The sequence below is a fragment of the Camelina sativa genome, chromosome 14 (assembly GCF_030686135.1).
Source record: "Camelina sativa cultivar CO46 ecotype springtype chromosome 14, ASM3068613v1".
Lineage (NCBI taxonomy): Eukaryota > Viridiplantae > Streptophyta > Magnoliopsida > Brassicales > Brassicaceae > Camelina > Camelina sativa.
Window position 1 is genome coordinate 17963952 of NC_141893.1, and position 25113 is coordinate 17989064.

Sequence of the window (25113 nt, forward strand, 5' to 3'; positions counted from 1 at the left end):
TAATTGAATCAGTACAATTGCACTGTATGAAAAGCTAAAAGCTTACGTAAATGCCAAAGATAGTCAAAACCCTGCAATGACAAAGTTGCCAAATCTTGGAGAGGGTGGTCCACGAAATTAAGGTTCTTGGCTTCCCACTCTATTTATAGGCAAAGAGATGAGACAGAGAAGATTAAATTACTTCTTAACAAAGGTTGTTTTCACTCAACCACATGCATTCTCAAGTGTCTGCTCTTCACATTCCCCAAGATCCTCATTTTATTTACTCACTTCTCTATTTGGTACGTAAGCCTCTAAATTGTTTTATTCATTATTCGTTTTGTTTCACACTTGCTTTCTTAAACATGTGCAGTATAGAGATCATACAGATTCGAAATTTATTTTATCTTTAATTCTCACAGGTTAACGGAGACGATTGATACGTGGGATCTACTTACGTACCTACATGATTATTATAGTTATAAAGGTTATTGCAAAACATTAAATTTCTTTGATAGAGAGCAATCATTATATAAAGCTAACTTAATTATATATTATTATCATGTATATATAAAATATATATAGCTGATTTAAAAAATAAATAATTTCCGTAAACAAACATTCCAAACTTTTTTTTATCACTCTCCAGTCTCCAACCACAATTCATCACATTCAATGGAGTCACCACAATATGAGATATCCTCAAGCTCTTCTTCTGAAAAACCTAAAAACCATTTCCAACCTCTTGATCTCTTCCCTAACCTCAACCAAAACTCTTGTAACAACAATACCCTAATCGAGCCTTTACCGCTAATTGATCGGATAAACCTGAACTCAAACCCTAACCCCTTGTACGCGGACGAAGGGGAAGAAGAAGAAGAAGATGACGTTGAAGTGGACGTGGACTTACACATCGGCCTTCCTGGTTTTGGTAAGTCAGGCAATGGTGCTAAACAGCCGAAGAAGAGAAACGGGAAGGAGATCGTCACATATGATGCTGGAAAAGACATTGAGAATGAAGTTTCCGGCAAGGCGTACTGGATACCGGCGCCGGAGCAGATTTTAATAGGCTTCACTCATTTTTCTTGCCATGTGTGCTTTAAGACATTCAATCGCTACAACAATCTTCAGGTACGATCGAGTCAATATATATCATGCGCATTGCTTTCTTCATGCATAACCAAATATAATAAATTCATTCTCAACTTATATACTTATCTTTATATCTAATGTTATTAGTTTATTCACATATATAATTAGGTTAATTTGCAAAAAAAATAAAGCTAAACAGCCGGTAATATATTCATGAAAATATTTCATCAATTTTTTTTTATGTTTGTTCAATCTCTTAACTAAATTTAATTTTAAACAAAAAAAATTGAAATGAAAATATTTACTCAAATTTGACTGACGTTAATTTTAATAGTTTTCTCATATATATTCAATTTTAGTTGAATAGTAGTCAAAAAAAAAAAAGATCAGTCAAACTAAAATGCACATTTCTTAAATGAAACACTATATATGATCTATCAATGATATGATTTTAATGAACCATATGGTTTTTAAAAAAAATTATTACTTATACAAACCTTGTTGACTCCTTAAATATTATGATCAATGTAGATGCACATGTGGGGGCACGGTTCACAATACAGAAAAGGACCAGAGTCACTGAAAGGCACGCAGCCACGAGCCATGTTGGGAATCCCTTGTTACTGCTGCGTCGAAGGGTGTAGGAACCACATTGACCATCCTCGTTCCAAGCCGCTCAAAGACTTTAGAACGCTCCAAACGCACTACAAACGCAAACATGGCCACAAACCCTACTCGTGTCGCATCTGTGGTAAGCTTTTGGCTGTCAAGGGAGATTGGCGTACACATGAGAAGAACTGTGGGAAACGTTGGGTTTGCGTTTGCGGTTCAGATTTCAAACACAAACGCTCCCTTAAGGATCATGTTAAGGCATTTGGGACTGATCATGGGCCTTATCCGACTGGTTTGTTTGAAGAGCAGGCTTCTAATTCATCTGTCTCCGACACTTTGTTCTTTTAAATTTGGGCTTCTTTCATTTCCTTTTTTTCGTTTGCGTACGGACCATTTATTTTCTCTTAGAATAATTTGTGGTATATTATTGGGTATCTAATTGTTTCGAACTTGGAATACGAAGTGAGCCATTATATTTCTTCATTATATCGACTTCGAGTATATCCTATACACATTATCAATGAGTCGACCCTTCTCGATCGGATCCAAGCATTCTCACGTGCCTACTGAAACAGGAAATCATAAGTTTTTAGGCTTTAGCTAATGACTGACCATTACACGACTAGTACCAATGATTAGTTGACTTGGCCATCACACGGTCCAAGCCATGGGCGGACCTACTAAGGAGAGAGGGGGATCACTTGACTTGGTAAAATTATCAAAATAATTTTTTGTACATGTAAATCTGTAAAATACCAACAATACAGTTGGTAAATTTGTCTTTGGGTCTGCCATTGGTCCGTTCTTAGCTATGTTATGCTAAATTTTTTTCTCAATTTTTAAAAACTCCTTACTCTGCTCAATATCTTAAGAAATGTGGTCGAGAAACAATATTGTTGCCTTCATATTGTGATTTCAAACTATAGTACTTCTGGGTGCTTCTCTTTGTTTGGTAAACAAAGAGGCACCGCACGATGTCTCGTTCTGTCAATGAAACTTAATACCGTTCCATGTCAAATGCAACTCATGAACGCTAGCGTATTCTATTAGGTTAGCCTAGTCTAATCTCTTGCATAAATACATGTAAGTACCATCAATAAGATTTAGTGAGTCGTTGTTTAATTTCTAATAGTAAGTTTGCTGTATAAAGTTGATCAGGTGAATAATTTCTAATAGTGAGTTGTTGTGGGTTAAATGGTCAAGGATGAATCTTCTTAAAAATGAATCCTTCTAGTCAGTTAAGTCTACATCCACTTTAGGCTCCTGGATGTGGAAACGCTTACTAAAATATAGAGATATTGCCAAGACTTTTGCCAAAGTCAAGGTTAAGAATGGTGCTCTTACCTCTTTCTGTATGATAACTGGTCGGATCAGGGTTGTTTGATGGATAAAGTTGGCTCGCATGGGGTGATTGATTTGGGAATTCAGTAACATATGTCTCTGCAGGATGCATGGAACAGACGGAGACGATGCATAACCGTCTGCCCAATAGGGATTGACGATTGCATCTTATGTTATGCCCCGACGGAGACCAGATATCACTTATTTTTCTCATGCCAGTTCACCTCTGCAGTTTGGTCCGCCATAGCACAAAGGCTCTACCAGCACAAATTCACCACTGTTTGGCAACAGTTGGTGATGTTTTGAAATGAACATAGAATCAAGACAATATTCTGTATATTGAACGTAGTTGAGTACACATCTTATATAAGCCAAGAGAGAATCGCAAGTCATAAATACAAAGCTATGTGCTATCAATCAAGTGAAATAATTACATAATTGATAATCCCTAAACATGTGGAATATGATTATATACGAATGTTGATAAATAGTTCTTGAAAATTTGCAACGCTGCATCAGAATTACTCGATACAATCATGTCATTCACATAAATCAGAATTTTGATTTGAACCCCACATTTTGCAAGAGTAAACAACGAGTAATCCGAAAGAGACTGCACACACCCGTAATGACGCAAAGGGGTTGTTAGCTTCTCGAACGAACACCGTGGAGCCTGCTTGAGACCGTACAATGATTTTCGAAGACGGCAGACCTTCTTGGCATCAGAAACATGGTAACCGGGTGGAGGTTTCATGTAGACTTCTTCATCTAAATCACCATGTAAGAAGGCATTGTGTACGCTCATTTGATGAACCACCCATTGCTGACCTGTTGCAACCTCTAGGAACAACCGAACAGTTTCCATTTTCGAAACCGGCGCAAAAGTCTCACCATAATCAACACCTTCTACTTGTTTATTACCAAGTGCGACTAATCTGGCCTTGCAGCGTTCGACCGTGCCATCTGCATTATGTTTAATTTTGTAAACCCATTTCGATCTAATTGCGTGTTTTCCCGGTGGTAAATTTTCTATGGTCCAAGTTTGATTTTCTTCTAAAGCATCGAGTTTTGTACCCATGGCAGTCTTCCATACTCGTTTTTGAGACGCTTGACAAAAGCTTCAAGGTTCAACAACCTCTACAACAACAACCAAATATGCTCGATGTGTAGCAGAGAACCGTGTATTCCCAACATAATTTTGAATGGGATAAATACAGCACCCCATGACCGGCCGAAGGAGACGTGTTTGAGCAGAATTAATGACATAATCATTCAAAGCAACCGGCTGGGAACGTGGCCGAGCAGTACAACGTGGCGGAACCAGTGGCGGAACAAGATCGACAATCAGAGGATAGCGCTGTTCGGTGGCCGAATCGGTATGAGGAGACAGTTCTAGGGATGGGGAGGACTGATCTGTTCCGTCTGAACCCGTTGAGTGAGGTCTGAGTGCTTCGCCAGATGTGGGTGAGACGGAGGTAATGTGAGCGGAAGTAGGGTCGAAACGGTAGTCGATGTTGAAATCAAAGGAGATAAGTTCCCAATTGACCGATTTGTTGGGCATGAAACTGGTGGGCTTTGTGTATGTGAAACAGGAGGCCCGATAACATCCTCAAGAATTAGACCTGTAGGAGACGGAGCCCACAAAGCATCACCATCGTCATCAAGCTTCGTGGTTTTGTCGAGATCAGACGTAGCGGCAAAGGGAAAATCATCTTCGAAAAATCAAACATCCCGTGACACAAAAAAAACTTGTTTCTCAATATCATACAGTCGCCATGCCTTTTTGCCATAAGGATACCCAATGAATACACATTTGCGACTTCTAGAGGCAAATTTGTCACCTTTCTGAGATGGCTCATGTGCATAACAAAGACTTCCAAAAATTCATAAATAATCATAAGTAGGAGCAGTGTGATGAATCTGCTCATATGGGGTTAAACCATTCAAAACAGAGCTTGAAGTTCGATTAATCAAATACGCAGCCGTTAACACACATTCACCCCAAAACCGAATTGGCAAGTGAGCTTGAGAACGAAGAACTCTAGCAATATTGAGGATATGACGATGCTTGCGTTTGACGCATCCATTCTGTTGTGGCGTTCCAACACCCAATGTTTCATGAATGATGCCTTGAGAGCGGAAAAAACTGGCCAGGACTGTAAATTTGGTGCCATTTTCACTAAGTATATGTTTACTGGTTTGTTGAACTGACGTTCAGCCATGGAGATCAAATTTTTGAGATTGGCAGCAGTCTCCGTTTTATCAACTTGAAGATACAACCAAACGCTTCGTGAATAGTCATCAACTATGGTAAGAGAATAACATGCACCATAATTGGAAGGAGTCTTATATGGTCCCCATAAATTAACATGAAGCATTTCATAAACAGATGAAGTTTTATTGCTGCTCAAAGGAAAAGAAGCTCTTGTTTGCTTAGCGCGGAGAGAAACATCACACGCCTTATTGGAAATTTCAGAACAACAGAAACATCAATATTAAAAAGAGAACCAACGACCCTTGCAGATGGATGACCTATTCTCTTATGCCACAACGCATATAGCTTCTCGTCCCGAGACAACAACATTGCGGCCAAGTCCATTCTGCAAAAGGTGAAGGTGCCAAAATCACATTTCCCAGCACCAATCATCATCCTCGAAATGCGGTCCTGGATAGCAAGGAATTTGTCATCCATCTGAATAACACAACCACTTTTATCCATAAGTTGTCCTACTGAAATCAGATTCGAATGAAACCCCTCAATATAAAAAACTGATTTTAACTCTAAATGAGGACCCAACACCATGGTTTCTTCCTAGACTGAAAGACGTTGACGACCGTCGACGAGAATAACCAACACAGGTTGTTCCATTGTGCGCACATTGGTGAGAATGTCAAACCGGCCTGTAAGATGGTGAGAAGCACTAGAATCCAAAATCGAAGAAAGAGGAGATGACTTACCGGATAGTTTTTCAGTACTAGTGCTTGTGCCACCAATGAGGAGTTTAACAAGAGTTTGCCATTGCGTATCGTTCAAGCCGGTGACCGCATCTCTGTCTTTATCGGTGATCACATGATTAGCAGTTTCAACGGGTGAGGGAGAGTGGGTAAAGACTGCATTGGCATAGGATACAATACCACGACTACGACAATTGTTGCTGGAAACAGAGGCACTACAACCCCGAGAAGCGGACGTGCGAGTTCCTGGATGATCACCCCACCACTCGGGATAACCAATAAGACCATAGCAGTTCTTGGAAGCATGACCAGCACAATTACAATGTTTGCAGAACAAACCTTTGTTCTTATCGTCACGACGAAACGGAGACTTCGTGTGAACACCAAAAGCGCTATCCTCCTAGGAGGTTTCATTAGTGGAGGCTCCATTGTGGACAAGATCCTCTTCTTGACGAACGATGTTGTACACCTCCTCAAGTGGTTGAATGGGCACCTGAGAAACCAAGCTGGATCGCACAACATGAAACGAGGCATCATCGAGACCAAAAAGAAACTGATGCACTTTTTCTTCATCACGATCTTTCTCATGAAGGTCAATGAGATTACACTAACACTTCCCACACTTGCATACAACCAGGGGACGATATGCAGCCAAACTATCCCAAATCCGAGTAAGCTTACCAAAACATGTTTCAATCCCAAGCCCCTGTTGCTTGCAACAAGCCAGCTCCGATTTGAGTTGCTGAATCTTTGGCCCATTCATGACAGCAAAACGGCACTTGAGATGATCCCACACATCCTTCCCAACATCGCGATGAGAGATATTGGAACGCAAGGATGGATCGATGGACATCTTGATCCATGACACAAGGAGAATTGAATCGTCCACTAATCTTCGAGATCTGGAGATCCCTCAACCGGACGAGAAATGGTTCCGTTGAGAAAACCAAACTTTTTCTGAGATAGCAAAGTTGTCTTCATACCGCAAGCCTATTCGTCGTAGTTCATGCCCAGCAGCAACGAATGCAAATTCACAGCACCAAAGTTATTAGCCGTTGTCAAATCGTACAAAGAGATCGTTCGACGAACTTCCGTGGTTGTCGGTGTCGGAGTCGTTGTGGTCGGCATTGGGTTCAAAGGTGCGTTAGAAACCAGGGTAGAAAAAAAAATTTCTAGATTTGTTTTTCAGGCTCTGATTCCATGAAATGGACATAGAAGCAAAACAAAATTTTGTATATTGAACGTAGTTGAGTACACAACTTATATAAGCCAAGAGAGAATCGTAGGTCATAAATACAAAGATATGTGCGATCAATCAGGTGAAGTAATTACATAATTGATAATCCCTAAACATGTGGGATATGAATATATATGATATCCCAATATGTTTGTCTTAGAGACTCAGTCAGATTGAGTTCACGGATTTCTAATACGTTACACATTTCAACTAGCCATTCACTCCATTTGGCGGTAACAAAATGCAAGACAACATGGTGGAGTTCATAATATAGAAGCAATCATTATCGGCTGGATTTATAAGAAGGTGAGAGCTCAACTACTAGCCATTGCATCTTTGGAGACTGCCGCTATGCAATGGGTCTATAGACATGTTTGCCAATCAAATCTAGCGGAATTCGCTAAACTATTCCACATTCTTTGATTGATTAATTAAAAAAAAAATTATGCCATATTTTCAGAATAAATAATAAACAGACATGTTTTGTTTGAATATAATTTAACATTTTATTCCAAAAAAAAAAAAGAATCAATAAGATTTAGACTTCCAATTCATAATATATTATAAACTCCGACACCTAAGAAATCGATTTTAACTCAGTAAGCACATATCATAAAAATATATATAGGAAAGTCATTTATTAGAAGTTGGAGATTAGTTTTTTTTTTTTTTTTACTTTTTTTTCTTAAAGATTTCTCTATGAATATACAATCTCAGTTTTGAGAATAAGAAACACATATTCTATACACAAACAGGATTTGTAATACGTCTAATTCCTTCTAAAATATTCCTAGTACGTCTCAATGCTCAAGTTTCTACCCGCTCTTGTTCTTTGCCAAAACTTAGGTCATGAATGACATCTGATTTTGTATCAGTTTTTGGTTTTTGATTATGCAAAATTTATTTTATTAGCCATTCAAAATCTTAAAAAATAGATTTCCTGAAAGTTAGAAACACATATTTTAAAAAATTTGGTTAGTTCTTTCTTAAAATCCAAAAACCACATTTTATGAGTTTTTTTTTTAATTTCTTAACGTGAGTCGACATTTTTTTTTCTCATTTTTATTTTTTAAATTATTTTATTACAAAATCGAAGAGCCATAAACCAAAATTTAAAATCCAAAAACTAAAAACTATTAAAAATCTTGCAATTTACATTGTAGTACTTATGATCAATAGTCAAGTCAAAATAAATATGTTATACGTATAGACAATAAATGGTATTATAATCTTTTATTCATTAGGTGTAATCATCTATTCCATACACACAAGACATGAACCCTTAAAACAAAAATGGTCTAGGACTGTCCCAGACGTACGGAGATGTATCTACCCACTTCTACTCTAACTTGGGAATTTGTTTACCATGTGTGAAGTAAATCCCATCTTCTCTAGCATCCCAAAAATTCTTCTTACCATGATGAAGTATGAGACCGCCACTTTTGTATGCCATGAACTTTGCAAAAAACTTGAAACCAATTCCCTGCCATAATTGACAATCAATTTTGGTTTTATATAAACTGTCATTATAACTAAAATTGTATGTTTGTCCAGGACTCAAAAAGTGAATGCCTAGGTCATCTTCGTCTGATTGACAATGAATCTTGAGAATATTTTTTGGAAGGAGAGATTTTTTTAAAATGTACGGAATTTTTCATTTTCGCATTTGTTGAATCCTACACACAATGCAATAAGAACCAGGACACACAAGAGGCGATTCATTGTTTTTATTGATAGATGCGGTAGTTATTGGTAGGGGTGATATGTATCTACAAAATAAAAGGTGCTAATTTATACAAATTTCCAAATTATAAAATATGAATATAATTTTATTCTAACAAATGTGAAAAAACATCTTTTGGGAATGTATTAAATTAGAGAATAATGGTGAAATATTGCTGGTCAAAAATTTTAATATTTTCAAGTACATATTAATTACCAATTGATTACTTGATTGGTTTACTCATTCTAGGCCAAAATGGTTTACAAAAATATATCTAAAATTCTGGTCAAAGTAACATCTTCCTTTAATCTTTTGATCTTTTTATTTAATTTTTATGCAAAATTGTGAGAATTTTTTTTAATCACTTTTAAAACTCTTCTTTTATACTTCTTTGAAACTTCTTTTTCTTACCAAAGAAAAAGGTGATAAGATTGAAATTATAGTTTGTTCACCATATAAAATATTATTCAATGAAAATTGAGCTTTTTGCTTTGATGAGAGGCATGTTTGCAAAAGGCTTGGCAGGTAGTCGCACGTCGTCCACTCCTCATTTCATGCGGAAGGTAGGTTGGTGAACTTAACCCATAGACTATTGTAGGACGATGTGCTCGTTTCATGCCATCCATGTCCATTAGTGGAATGATAACTGAAAATATTATGCGAAAACAGTATATTGAAAAATTATATGAATTAAAGGGGTCATTTGAAAGTTTGAACACAAATTTATAGGGGTTAAAGACTAACTTAACCAAATAATTCATCAAATTCAATCAAGTTTGCACTAAAAATAATTAATACATTATTGGTCGCATGACCCTATCATGCCTTCTTACACCAGCCACTGATGGCAACCACCTTAGTATCTTTGTTTGACCTTTTTAGCTCCGAGAAGAGGTTTGGGTATTTGGCTTCAATGGACATACCCTCGCAACGTGTTCAGGAAGATATCATGTAGGTCGAATATGCTCCAACAATCTTGTAATTTTTATTAAAATTTTGAATATTAATTTCAAAGATGTTGACTGTAGATTTTTTTCTCTCTTTCAAATGTATATATTTAGCCACTTTTGTAATTTAATATTTATATTAAAACATATATAATAACATAAATAAAAAATGATGGAGATAATATGTAATATTATAAAGATTTCTGAAATATATTTATAAAAGTTGTATGAGAAATTTTGTGGAAATTAAAATATAAATATGAATAAAAAAGAAAAAAAAAATATATTGAGATATATCAGAAGATAGACTAAAAACCGGACTCTGTTAATATCAGAAGATATATCACGCCACACGTAATCGTCCTAGCTTGATTAACCTGCATGCGTCGTTTCTTCAGACTATTTGTTTGATTCCTACGGAAAACATAAAGCACACACTTGGTATCTCTCACACCTTATTTCCTTTTCGATGTTTTCTCGTGTCTGGTTTTGGCTTTTTGGCCTTTGGAGAGAAAAGGGTCCGGATAGGTTAAGTGAATTGCCTGATGCGTTGCTCTTGGAAATATTGTCGTTACTACCAACGGAAGATGTTGTGGCCACAATGATTCTGTCTAAACGTTGGAGATTCCTTTGGATGATGGTACTAAGACTTGTATACGATGATAGCAACAAGAATATTCAAAGATTTTCGGGCTTTGTAGATAGGTCTTTGGTATTGCACAAGGCTCCAATTCTCAAAACTTTGCATTTCAAACTTGGTGAAACCTGTCGTGATGAAGATATTCCTGTGTGGATTAGAGCTGCAGATAAATGCTCTGTGCGTGAGCTGATTATCGAGATCGATACTTCTTTTAGACCATCTCCAATCATACTAACAAAGAGTTTGTACACAGAGTGTAGAATGCTAGTGACATTGAAACTTAATAGTGTGATTCTTGTGGATTCTTCTTCAAATTTTTCTTTCCCTTCCCTCAAGTCATTGGAACTTGTATTGGTGAAGTACCCTGGTGACAAATTCGTAAAGAGGCTTTTATCCAGTTGTCATGTTCTTGAAGACTAACATGTGGAACACGGTCCAGATGACAATGTGACTACCTTCACCGTTAGAGTACCTTCTCTAAAGAAGTTAGTCGTGTATACACCAAAAGACGTAGATGAAGAAGCTATTGATGATGATCATGGCTTCGTGATAGACACTCCTTCTTTGGAGCACTTGGACATTCTTGATCATCAAAGTAGGTTCTGTGTCATTGAGAATAATATGCCAAAGATGGAAAAGGAAGATATCGACATTGCTTGCTTTCTTACTGGAAAGATTCTAGGGTCTATTACTTCAGTCAAGCATCTTAGTTTATGTTTATTTAGTTCAAAGGTATCTTTTACACTACAAAAAAAATGGTTGATTGCATCACTTAAATAGTATCACAAAAGTAAATGATATCAATTTAAATGACTTATTAATAAATGATTCATGATTATGTGATTAGCATCAATTATTATTATTGATGTCGTAATCGAATAATTTGACATCAGTTCAATAAAAATGATATAATTTTATTTAAATTTGCATCAATTCAAAAATATTTAACAGAAAATATAATTTACATCACTTAATATAATGATACAAATTAGATATCAATTAAATAAATGATACAAAACTGATATCAATAATAAAATGATGTTAATTCACACACATTCGATTTAAATTAAATAAATATATGTATTTCAAAATTTTATTATATTAGTTGCATATAACTGATGCAAGTCAATATTAATTTACATGTGTCAAAACTCAAAATATTCAATATTTATCTTTTTTTTTTATTCTCCAAGGATAAATTTATTTTTCCATAAAAAATCAAACATATATTACTATTTCCCAAAAAAAGTTTTATAAAATTTTATTATTAATTATTTTAAAGATACGAAAATAATATTTTTAAAAATATAAATTACGTTTATTTTATTTTATTTATGAAAATATAATAATTACGTTTTCCACCTAACAAACCTGCAAAAATATTTTTTTTTCAAAATAATTAATCATTATTTCACAAATATTTCCATAATTAATATTTTTAACAATTAATCAATATTATCACAAATGTTAAAAAATCAATGTTATCACAAATATTTTCCATAAATAATAATTATAAAAATAAAATAAAAAACAGATCTGTTTGGATATCGTAACCTGTTTTCTTTTATTTTTAAATTTTCCCAACTTTTCTTGCTTTTACTGAAAATATTGGGAGATTTTATATTTGTATTAAAGCTGTTTAAAAAAAACAGAATTTTTTTTCCACTTTCTACACTACTCAGGATCATTGTAAGTAGTTAAAAAAATCTTTCTGATTATCTAAGGGTAAAGTGCTTCTCCATCTATATAAACAAAAAAAATTGAGAGTGATCAAAACAACAACTTTTGTAGAAGTTCTTCTTTGAATGTCAACAAGACAACCACTGGAAAATATAATTATGTTGTAAAAATATTTAAAGGTAAATCTTCTTTTCTTCTCCCTATTTTATATCAAGTTTTTTTGATGATCAAATGTAGAATTCTAATTGTTCATCTGTTAATTTTGTTTATGTACTCAGAAAATCTGAAGATGAAACAACAATGTCATGAAAAAAAAAATAGGAAAGAAAGGGAGGGAACAAAAGCAATAATGTGTTTCATATAACATTTATGAAGATACATATGACACTTCAGCAAGAAGAAAAAAAGTTCAGTCATAAATTTTTTATTTGAGTTCATATCAGTTTTTTTTTTTGTAATTCAACGTTGAATGTATGATTTGATCAGTTCATATCAGTTTTTTTTTCTTTTTGTTGAATCTATATTAAATTAAATGCATTGTATTTATGTTTTTCATTTATTTTGTAAATAACAATTTTAATAAAAGATATTAGTACCAAAAGATTTTAATAGATATCAAAGACAATTTTTGCATATTAAAATAATTTCAAAAATATTTTAAATAAACGAATCTGTTATTATTATTAAAACAAGAAATCTTTTATTAGTATCAGTTATTGATAAATGATACAAAATTTTAAAATCATTTATAAAAACTGACACAATAATTTAAAATCATTTGTTATAACTGATTTAATATAACATCAGTTTGAAATAAATCGATGTAAATTATTTGCATCGAAAAATAGTAAATCATTTTTTAAAATGATACAAATTATATTTACATCATTTAAATCTGATACAAATATAAAAAATAAATGATTTAATACAACACATTTTTTGTGGTGTTTGTTTATGGCCAAGGCTGTTGTGTTTCTAGCAGTGTTCGTTCTATACAATTGATTTTTTCTTGTGATCAAATATGTTATATTGTATGCAGGATGCATATCCTCCTAGTTGTGTCTTCTTCTCTCTCGTACGTTTAATAATATGCACATGTGACACAGAGTGGGTGAATCTGCGAATGTCTTTGCTGAGTTCTTCCCCTAATTTACGAGCTCTCGAACTTGAACAGGTACAAGGCAAATATTTACTCTAAATTCACTGACCTTCGCAAGCAACTTGAGATGATCAAGGAGTTGTCATTGTCTCCAAGGGGTTCACGTACTTGTCAGCTTCTATTTGATTGAAGTTGTGGTCTATTTACCAACATCTCGTTTGGTTGGTGTTTGATTTAATAATATCCAAAATAAGCTGATGTTGTTATGCATCATTTCCAAATTTAGCATCTTTGATTGATTTATTTATTTATTTTTGTTCATGCAAAAATAAATAAAAGAAGAAAAGTTTCCTTGGTTTATCTTTAGCATATATTAATAATATCATCTTATTGATCTTCGGGGACCATTTCTGTAACGATTTTCTCTTTTTTTATTAGATAAGTTTTTGTGGCTGAACTCTTTCGATGTTTATTCTTTTGACAAGGAGAAGGAGAATGTTATTCCCATGTTTTTTTATTGGTTAGAGAAGCTAATTTTTTTTTAATAATATAAGTGAATGGTTAGGTCTCATTAAATGTGTCTATAAAGACATCTATTTTTATTTACAGCATTTATAAAGACATCTTAGAACTGGATACAATTTTTTTTATGTTTACAACAGAAGAATGTGAAAATGTGAATCAATTGGGTGGAAAACTGTTTATATACAAAACATTATGAAAATGTGAAAATAGAATTTTAATATTAAAGTTTATAAATTCCTAAATGTTCGAAAATATGATGACAAGCAATGCAATGTGGTGGTTGCCGTTGTAGTTCCTATTGACAACAAGCCAAAAAGGTCATACACTCATACTACAAACCCATGTTTTAGAAATAATCAGACGTTAGTCGGGCGATCGAGGTGGGCATAGTGCCTAACGAGAAAATTAGAAATTAAACGGAAATTAATCGGGAACTAGCTATATAGTTATTTTATTAAATTAATAATATAATAATAATATATATTATTAAATATATGTATAATTATATTTATGTTAAAATAAAAACATCAAATAAAATATAAAACTATAATATTGTCTTTAAAATTACAGTAAATACATAAAAACATAATTTTAATTTTTTTTTATGATTTTCATTACAAGTGTGTACATTAGTTATTGTAAAACATCACAAACTCTTAATTGAAATGTCTAAATAAAAAAAATATATTCATATTTGGCTCTAAAAATAATCGGTATACAGAAAAATAAGCGTAAAGTAATCAGATTAAACAGATTATAATCAAATTAGACAGACAAAATTAGATAATCGATGCTAGATGGAGAGTAGTCATTAATTGAGGCGCAGAAGATGGGGCAAGCGATTTTACAGAGTGTAATCGATGCTAGACGGAGATTTTTAAAACTATAGTTTACAATGTAAATTATTATTATTTGATTATTTTTGTGTAGATAAACTATGGAAACTATTATTGAAGTATGTAAATTTTCTAGTTTGTATTAGTAATCTATTCATTTGTTTTGAGTTAAATGTAAACGGTTCTATATTAGTTAACTAGTTATGGATGCTAATAATCCAAAATTGTGTGTTTACCAATTAAAATCCAAATATAAATAATAACAACAGAATATATCAAAGAAATAAGAAACAAAATTCTTCATTATATATTTTTCATTTGTCTACAAAAAACATTTTAGGGCTTAAAAAAATATTAAAACTTGAAAATCAACAATTCAATCTTATCATATTAGTTCCCAACAAAATATTGTAAAAATAGCACTATGTTTTAGTATGTTTTAAAATTAAATCCTAAACTTTAAACATTAGACTCTACTCCCTAAACACTATACCCTAAATATTAAAAAAAAGGACAACCCCCAAATTAGTTAAAATATTGTAACTTTTTAATTAATGTTTGTATTGTAAAATTATGGAATGTATAATCGTCTACAAAAATTATTTTAATAAAATATTTCTCTTTAAATTATTAAAATTTTGAAAAACTAATACATACAAAACCCGCCCATCACCTACCTAATCCAAGTAATGTTCGCGACCTCTTTCGTGCACTAATTTAACTGCTGCCCTACGCCACATAAATTCTGCAGTTTCTCCAGCTGTATCTAATTTTATACTAGATACCACCCAAAAACCAAACAAAAAACGTATAAGATATTAGTCATTTTTATCCAAATATTAGTCACCAACCGAACCTTACCAAAGTTTCTTTCTTCCAATAGCTTTCATTTTTGTCTATATAGTTTTATCACTAACTCGTATAGTATATTAGTATTGTCGTTAATCGAGTCTTTTCATGCCAATGTTTTGAAACCCGACCCGGATTGTGAACCGGATTACCTTTCAGATTATCAGATCAGGTTAACCGGGTTCGACCACAGATCAATTAAGTAAAATATGTTTAATGTATTTATATAAAATAAATATTTTTAAAATATTATAAAAAGAATATCATATTTAACAAAATATGAAGTTAAATAATAATTAAAAAATGATTAAAACTTTTAAATCCAAAAAAAAAACACTAAATTCCTAACATATATACAGGATCATGATCGATTGCTAATACATATTTATATATGCAAACATAAGGATGAATAAGTATAACACAAGAATACCTAACATATTGCATTTGATTACCTAGAGCAAAAGCAGAGTAGCCACGAGAGTTGGAAAAAGATTATATTAGTAGTCTAATATTCAAAATCAATTAAACACACATGGTGATCACCAATAAAGATGAATTTTCAGAATAATAGAGAAAGATTAAAATAGAACAACCAACGGTTTCTTAGGCAAAGTATGAGAGAAGACAAAAAAAGTTGAAAATGAAAGGTATATTGTGACTTGTAAGTGGCTAAAATTCAATAAAATCAACTAGATTTTATTGAACCGCTAACTGGCCGGGTCAATCGATTCACCGGATCGCAGGTTAATAGCGGTTTTTTCTGGGTTTTACCGATTTTGTTACTACCGGTTATTAGCACTATATCCGAACCGTTGAAGTCTCCGAGCGTGAAAACATTATTTCATGCTCTAATTTATTAATTAACACCCACTCTCCGCCGCATAAACTCTTCACTTTCTCCAGCTGTCTCCATACCACAAAATAAAACTTCTTACTGTATGATATTATTAGTCCAACCGAACCTTATTGACTTCGCTCCCACGGTTTTCATTTTTTTGTCTTTAATTCTGTTTCCCAAAAACACTTAGCTGTTTTCTTACTGTAATCTCCAAACGCGCTCTTTGCCTAACTGTCAACCAAAATCTTGGTTACGTTCCTATCTATCTCCTTTACCCTTTTACCCTTTTCTGCTCTTATAAAAATATAAACTCATCAGTCATCATACAACACAAACACAAACTCATCTCACAAACTCATACACATAACACATCACCACTACCTTCTAGCTCAAAACTCGATTAATCTCTTTGTTTTGTTGCTACTATACATTACAGAAATGGCATCTTATGTATTGGGTTGCTTGTTATTGTTGGCTGTTGCCTTCGTGTGTCTAGAAGCGAGGACGGACCAAACGCAAGACTATACTTCGTTTCAGTACCACAGAGGAGCTCTCCTTACCGGAGATGTTTCAATCAACCTAATCTGGTATGGTAAGTTCAAACCGTCGCAGCGTGCAATCGTCACCGATTTCGTCGCTTCCCTCTCGTCTTCCCGGAGATCTTCCATGGTTCAAAACCCATCAGTCGCCACATGGTGGAAGACGGTGGAGAAGTATTACCACGTCAGCAAGACCACGAAGACACGTGGACTCACTCTCTCCCTCGGAGAACATATCCTCGACGAAGGATACTCAATGGGAAAATCTTTAACAGAGGGAAACCTCAAAGCCTTGGCAGCTCAAGGAGGCCAAAGCTATGCAGTTAACGTGGTCTTGACCTCAGCTGACGTGGTAGTCCAAGGCTTTTGCGTGAACCGATGTGGGTCACACGGGTCTGGCTCCGGGTCAGGCAAGAAAGGGTCAAGATTTGCTTACATATGGGTAGGGAACTCAGAGACGCAATGTCCAGGACAATGCGCGTGGCCGCTCCACGCGCCGGTTTACGGACCACAGAGCTCACCACTCGTGGCGCCAAACAACGACGTGGGTCTTGACGGCATGGTGATTAACTTGGCGAGTCTCTTAGCTGGGACCGCAACGAACCCGTTCGGAGATGGGTATTACCAAGGCCCTAAAACGGCACCGCTTGAGGCTGGATCGGCTTGTACTGGAGTCTATGGGAAAGGCTCGTATCCTGGTTACGCTGGAGAGTTGCTTGTGGATGCAACGACTGGTGGGAGTTATAACGCTAAGGGATTGAATGGGAGGAAATATTTGCTTCCGGCTTTGTATGACCTCAAAACATCTGCTTGCTCGACTCTGTTTTGAATAACCTATATTAGTTAGTAGTATACATACATTATAGATGATGCGATTATTTTTTGTTTATATTTTATCTATTCTTTTGGTCATACACTTGATTATTCTTTTTGTAACACGAATTAGTAATGAAATGATTTGCTATTATTATTAACTACGGATTTCATAATTCGTTTTTAGTAGAGAGCTCGATCGATCGCCCATAATCTTGGAGTCTTCGAAAACGAAGATATATATATGAACTGGCAAGTAACCTAATTCACACGTAAGTTAAATATTGTAGTGTTGCAATCTGATTAAATTTATGATCACTTGCATTAAGAATAACATTTTAAAGCATATGTGTGTTCACTTTACCTAAAAAGAAAACTAATTTTGAAAAGTAGTTGCAAATATGATATTTGTTGTCTAATAGGGTAATGCTCACTTAATGGAGGCAAGTAATATTTTGTTCGGAAAGCCTCATCGAAATCAGCTTTAGAACTTCTTTAAATAATAATCGTCAAAGAGAAACAATTGAATACGCAATTCGACATATACATCGTACCATATATGATATATATACCATATGTATTCTGTGTGAATTAATAGAAAACCTAACAGGATGTACTTGTAATGAAACAAATTTAAATTCTAAAACACCTCTTAAACTGAAGCGCAGAGAGTAGTTACTCATATAAATATCCTATTGGATCTGTGTCTATATGTATTTAAGAGTCAAAGGCCTTTTGATTTGTTTAAAAGCTATAAATCTTTCAATAATTGGAAAAAGTAAGATCCTTTAATCAAAATAATTGCAAAAAGTGTACTACAATTATTTTAAAGACCTAAAGAAAAAAGTCTTGTAGTTAACTCCTTATTGCAGCTAAGTTCACTTCTGTTTAGATGCAACAAGCTCCACAGCTCCGCACAAAGATAATAGCTTTTTTAGATACTATATATCCAACAAAGAATGTGTTTATGTGATTTAGTTCAAAAAAAAGAAAAAAAAAAATAGAATGTGTTTATATGTTGTAAATGCAGATTCTAGAACAATTCCCTGAGAGGAACAAGTCGTTGTGCCGAACATAGTGTTGTGCCAATCAGGAAGCTGCATCAGATCAAAAACACCTGAGTTGCTGATGTGGATGTGTGAGCTGACGTAGCAGGACGTGAGTGGATGTGATGATGTGTCGAAGAAGGTTGCTGACTTGGCATTGAAGATAGAAACGAGATTGTACTTGGAGATATGAAGAATATTCTCTACAAAAAATAAGGAAAGGATAAGCTTGAGGAGCAAGCAGTTTCCTTATCCCTTGATACTTGGAGATTCGCCTTCTAGGATTTCTCAAATCGTGTATATATATTCTAGGAGTAGGCCACGAGCCAAGTTGAGCACTCTAGAATATTGATACAGTTGTAAACTTCTAAGCCAAAAAAAATAAGGCTTAGAAGGTGTGTTCCCAGTTCTCTGTGACGTTAATCAGGGAGGTGATTAAGTGCGCAGAGAATTGTTTTTCTTTCTTTTAGATCTACACTGGTGAGAGTTTAAATAGAAAAGAGAGAGGGTTGGTTTCTTCTCTTATAGATAAAAATAGAGAGTGTTGGTTTTCTTCTCTTAGATCTACACAGGGTGTTGTGTTATATAGAAAAGAGAAAGTCTTAGATTCATTCTTAGTCGGGATCAATCCTATTGGGTAGAATAGGTTGAGTAAGAGCCGAGACAAAATTGTATCCTTGTAAAAGATAAATTTTGTTAATAAGATTGAATAGAGAAGCGTTGGCTTGGCGCTTTCCAAGTGTGAATCAGTGTGTTGTGGTTCTCTATACCTTAACAATTGGTAGCAGAGCAGACGCCTGATAAAAGAATTGTTTATCTTTTCAATAGGTGAGATCTTGAGACGAGGTATGGAGAATCCACAACAGTTCGTTGATGAGAACAATCCGCTGATGCTTGATGCTGAGCATTATGATGATTGGAAAGCACAAATCAGACAAATGATACAGAGTCGTGATATGAAAGCCTGGTTGTTGTTGAAGATGGATGGTCACTTCCAAAATTTACGAACATCAGAGGGGAAACTGTAATAAAGCCCTATAAGTTGTGGACAACTAAGGAGAAGTTAAAGGGAAAACAGAACGATGATGCGCTATCTACTATTTTCAGCTGCTTGCCGATGGGTCTGTTCGCGATGGTGCAAGAGTGTATGTCAGCAAAAGAAGCTTGGGATATTTTGGAAGCCTTCTCTAAGGAAACCAGAAGGGTGAAGAAGGTATACAAGGATAAGAAGTTTGCCAAGGAATTTCTCAGAAGCTTATCACATGGATATCTTTCTCACAAATCTGATGGTAAATGTGCTTTAAGTTTTGGTGAGCAGAAGGTTCATCCGTGTGTGAAATTAGTTCAGACAGATGAACTGCAGATGAGAAAGAATGATCAGAAGGCTGAGGAATCATTCACTCTGAAGACTGTAGAAACTCAGACGTCTGTTCAAGGTAATGAGGAAGTACTGAGTAAGAAGCAGTTCAGAAGGCTGAAGAGTTACAACGTCAGTATCAATCTTCATCATCCAGATCTGGTGCAGAGAAAGAATCTCAGAGTTCTAATTATCAAGGTTATGGACACTTCCAATCAGATTGTTCTGCACTTGAAAGAAGAAGCGTGCTGAAGTGTTATAACCGTCAAGGGTGTGGTCATACGAAACCTTGTCTCACATGGAGTGATATTGATTCAGCCAAAGAAGATGATGAGAATCAGAAGTCTGTTTTGAAGCCTAAGTTTGATGTGGGTGGCTTATCTGTTGAGAAACAAGTCATCGCTCTGTCTAAGGATCTGATTCTGCAGAAAAAGGAGAATTATGATCGGGTGTCTGAGTTCAACTTGCAGAAGACTAAACAAACGATTGTTGTGAACAACCTGAGAGGGAAACTGCGTCGTTGTTGGTATTGTGGAATGTCTAAGATCTGAACAAAAGACCATGTCATTGTTACTATACAAGTCAGAGCCTCCACAAAGTTGCTTGTTTCAGGTGTCTGGATTGTACTATACCACTCACACATCTGAAGGAGTGTCACAATGATGTTTGAAGATATAGGCGAGTAAACATAAAGAAGTGTGCCATGACCTGTTATGTTGCGCACACTGTTGATGATCGACAGACTATTGTGTTCAAGCACTGGTTTCTTGATAGTGGTTGCTCAAAGCACATGACCGTGAATCAAGGAAGGCTACACAACTTTGAAGAAGGCTTAGTTAACATGGTCACTTTTGAAGATGAAGCTGAAGGTAAAATTAGAGGCAAAAGTGCATCTCGTTGTAAAGATCAGCCCACTTTGGAATTTGTCTACCTTTTCGTTGGTGTAAAAACCAATCTAAATTGCAGCAGTTGGGTGTGTGATGAGGAGTTAGAGGTTACCTTCACTGAGAAAGGATTTCAGGCGGTTGATGAGCGCCATAATATTCAAGTCGAAGGTCAGCACTCGGATATTAGTTATATATGGAAGTCGTACAATCCACAAGCAAAAGAGCTTAATCAGCAGTGTTCTATGATGCCTAGAGACATGATCTCAAAAGGAGTGCTTTAACTAGTTGTTGTTAAGTGTAAACTGCAGCAGTCGGGAAACAATGAGAATCACATCCATCAAGAAGCTGTTGGAAGGATTCAGGGCAGAGTAGTTGTGTCTGCTGTTACTACACAGAGTTGTTCGGAGGCAGATTAATGGCGTGGCAAGTCAGAGCTTTGCAAATGGATTCAAACTGCAACAATGTGATATATCTCAGACGAGCGAAGCTATAGAGGTGGCACCTAGGTCGATAGACGTCGTTGTAGTCATACTCTTGCTAATAAAATCATTGTGCTGAACGAAGTCAATTGTCTGTGGGTCTTCAAGAACAAAAGAGACAAACATGGACAAGTTGTGGAGAACAAGGCATGAGTGGTCATACAAAGCTCTAAGGAGAGTTTGCTAGATGCAACACCTGTACTTCAACACGAGGTAATCAGAAACCTGATAGGTATTGTCCGTGTGCATAACTTCATGTTGTATCAGATGGATGTTAGCAGGATTGCTAGGAATGGCTTCTTTCAGAAGACTGTTTACTTGGAGCAACTGCAAGGTTTTGAGGTATTCATATACCAATGCGAGTATGCCAAAGGTTTGATCAGTGTATGAGAGTTACAAAGAAGTGAAGATGAAGCCACACCCATGGGAGTTTGAAATGTTCTATCTTAGAAGATGATTCAAGAGATTGTGTCAATGGTAACTGGCACGGTGGGCTGACTAGTCGAAGATGTGTTGTACCAGCAAACCAATCATCTGTTATGTTCTTGCAAGCTGTGAGTGTTTTAGTGACAATTGTAACTTATCACACATGCAAGCTGCTGAAAGGATTTTCAAGTATTTCAAAGGCACATGCAACACAGGGTTGATCTTGACGAAATGAGCTAGCAGAAACTTGAAGATATATCGCTCTCTGAATCACCGTGAAGGATCTCGTGGCTATTGCCTTCTGGGAACAAAGCTGATCTTCTGCTACGCTCAGAAGCTTGTTAAGGTACATTGTTCAATTGTTGAATCTAAGGTTAATGCCTTGGAAACCTGGTTCAGTCACCTGATGAGGATCAAACAATTGAGAACAACGTACGGTACATTCTTAGACCATGCTTCAATTTTTGTGTGATAATTGTTTGTTTGCTAATATTATTGTAGATCATGTATTAGATACTAAAATTAAATTACAAGACCCTGAATATCAGTTTATTCATAGAGTAGTTGTGGAGAAACTGATAGTAATAGAACATTAGAGCACTGATTTGCAAATTGTTGATTTGTTTACAAAACCATTAGACTTGGATCAACACATGTTTTTGAGAAAATGCATTGGTGTTTGTGAGAACTAATATGTTCGGTGAGTTGTGTTGATCTGATACAGGGACATGCATCAGAGCAGACCATGGAATTCCTAGAATGTATAAAAGATCAACACTTTGTCTAAGCAAAAGTCAGTGGAAAACAGCTGCCTGTCATGCCAATTCATATTGGGGATCTCGTAAAACTTTTCGTCAAGGAGGAGGTCAAAGAGCTGAGGAGAGGCATTATTATGCATTCCATACTGAAAGAAGTACCAGTTGTTTGTAAGTTTAAAAAAAAAAAGTAATGTGGCTGGTACGTCTGCAACAGAGCCCTGAAGAATAATAACAAGAGATTGCACAAATATCCGCGGTTGAGAAGTCAAGTGATATCGCTGATAGAAATCAGGAGATTCAGCAGATGATCGTTCATACCATTAACTGTGAAGATCATTCATGTCTGTTGGATTTAAGCTCTAAGGTAGTGTATCATGCAAAGTTAAAAAAAATAATAATAATAATAAATAAAATAAAGGGACTTGATACACTCCTGTTAATGCACTCTCCAAAGGAAATTCCAGTTGCCTACTTCACGTTGATGGTGAACCATGAGAATCAAAGGCTTGCCAGAGCGAAAGACTAGCCACTGATCACAGAGCTGTTTCTTGAAGATTCACAAAAGGTTGTGGTAGTTTCTGGTGAAGTCCATAACAATTAGTTGACACACATCACATCACAGAACATAACTCAAGGTATAAAAGCCTCTTGCTTTAAGAAGTAAAAAATTAATAGAAGAGTGCTATTAATGGTCTATTGCTTTTCTGGTTCCCTCACTTCCTGTGATTAACTATGTTTGGATGTCTGAGGTTGTATATAAAAAGGCTGAAAAGTAAAAATGTGTTGTAAAATCAATGTTTTGTAGTTAAATTCATATGATTGATTGCTTAAACACAAGGCTGATTGTAAATATTGTTGATGATAAATGTTTGTATGTTTTCAACAAGTGTGCACTGATGTGTGTGTTAAGTGTTTCAGGTTTAAGCTTATTTGTTTCAGCTCATATGACTGATCATGACTTTCTAAGAGGTAAACTCCAGAGAGCAGCAATGGATCAAGGGTCTGACATCTTGAGTGATGGATTGATCATGGAAGTAGGATCAGAGAGCTGCGTGTTCATCTAATAATGTGGGTTGTGAAAATGCTTTAGAGGATTGATGCTGAGTTATCATGTGTCTAAAGGCGAATCGAATGACTGATATTGGGTCTCAATCGATAAATGAGTATAATGTCGGTTCTATGATGCAAAGGAATAAAGCTACCTCTTCCAGAGGCTGATAAGAGTTCCTAGACAGAAGACTGTGCTCGTAAGGTGTTATGTGACTATCATGTCTGTACAACAAGTGGGTGTTCATTTGATTTCATCTTTGATCCAAGTATTTGACGCAAGGGACTGTTACCGGAAGTTGGACTGTGCTACAAAGCAAGTATCTATGGTCTACCAACTGTTTGGCGTATATATTGTAATCTGTATCGATGGTAAAATGCTCAACAAGTTTCACTATGGGTCACTATCTCCAAAGCAAGGGTCTGTTTTGTCTTCTACAAGTGAATCTAGAGAAGATATCATCTTACGGTAAAAGAAGATTATGCAGAAGTGTGTGGATGCTTCAGTTTCTTGAAGCCTACAGAAGGATGACATGAGACCAGTTCATTCCTGATAATAAGACAGGGGCAACAGATTGTTATGAGATCCTTGGTTCAGGAGTCTACAGGGACAACAGAGATGTGATGCTCTGGTCATCATCATACATGCATGTTTGGACAATGTTGTGTTAACAAATGGACGATTGTGTTTGCTCTTAATGATGCTGCATGCAACTGTTGAGTTTCTCAGGAATGTGTTTGCTTCAGCAAAGGTGTATGAGATTCTTGGACTAATCTGTTAAGTGCCAAGGGGTTTGATCAAGACATTGAATGCTCTTTTCAAAGAGCTATGGATTTGGAGTCTCACATGTACAATCAACTCTCTGTTAGATTGTGGTGGAGTAAATGTCTAGGCTGGTATTAGACATGTGTGACTGATGATAGTTGAGTTAACAAATGATCATATGTTTGAGTTCCCTACAGATGACGAATTGGAGAAGTGATATGTGCTTAGCTCATCTGATTAGGTAAGGGCAACAAGACTCTGTGTAGAATTGTTCAAAGAAACTGGTTTCGATGCAAGAATGAAGGATATCTACAGTGAAGCAAAGATTTGAAAGTGTAGAACATGATACATAAGGTGCTGTTTTTTCCTGCAAAGCTTGTGTATGGTCTCATCCACACTGTGATTCGATCAAAGAGCCACTTGCTGTTCGAATTCTCGACTATCACCATCCTATTGCCCAACATCCAGTTGTGGTTGCAAGGAGAGTCAAAATGCCTATGAACATGAAGCTGTTTCAATAGGCGAAGAGACAGATCATCAAAGTGCTTAAGAATGCGAAACACTGTTAGCAGGTAAGTGATTCCCATAACTCAGTATACTGTTGTGATACATATGTCTGTTTTTGACTTAGTTGATCACTCA

General features: G+C 35.4%; 2 protein-coding genes and 2 pseudogenes across 2 annotated transcripts; 3 read left to right on the forward strand and 1 right to left on the reverse strand.

The window, feature by feature from the left end:
- Window positions 1–492: 492 nt before the first annotated feature.
- Window positions 493–2166, forward strand: LOC104742023 (protein TRANSPARENT TESTA 1-like). Its single transcript, XM_010462985.3, has 2 exons — window positions 493–1110; window positions 1603–2166. Exons 1-2 carry the CDS (start codon window positions 655–657, stop codon window positions 2029–2031), a joined length of 885 nt encoding a protein of 294 aa, XP_010461287.1. The 5' UTR covers window positions 493–654; the 3' UTR covers window positions 2032–2166.
- A 6226-nt stretch (window positions 2167–8392) lies between these two features.
- Window positions 8393–8997, reverse strand: LOC109128709 (S-protein homolog 9 pseudogene; annotated as a pseudogene).
- A 1358-nt stretch (window positions 8998–10355) lies between these two features.
- On the forward strand, window positions 10356–15721 carry LOC104743791 (putative FBD-associated F-box protein At5g50270 pseudogene; annotated as a pseudogene).
- Window positions 15722–16684: 963 nt separating this feature from the next.
- Window positions 16685–17866, forward strand: LOC104742024 (protein EXORDIUM-like 1). Its single transcript, XM_087483080.1, has one exon. It carries the CDS (start codon window positions 16792–16794, stop codon window positions 17719–17721), a length of 930 nt encoding a protein of 309 aa, XP_087339206.1. The 5' UTR covers window positions 16685–16791; the 3' UTR covers window positions 17722–17866.
- The last annotated feature ends 7247 nt before the right edge of the window (window positions 17867–25113 follow it).

What these genes read in the sequence shown, in the direction of transcription:
- LOC104742024 (XM_087483080.1), top strand. Translation starts at nt 16,792, where the DNA reads ATGGCATCTTATGTATTGGGTTGCTTGTTATTGTTGGCTGTTGCCTTC.
- LOC104742023 (XM_010462985.3), top strand. Translation starts at nt 655, where the DNA reads ATGGAGTCACCACAATATGAGATATCCTCAAGCTCTTCTTCTGAAAAA. An exon ending in ATCGCTACAACAATCTTCAG is followed by an intron (nt 1,111 to 1,602) that starts GTACGATCGAGT and finishes TGATCAATGTAG; the next exon opens with ATGCACATGTGGGGGCACGG.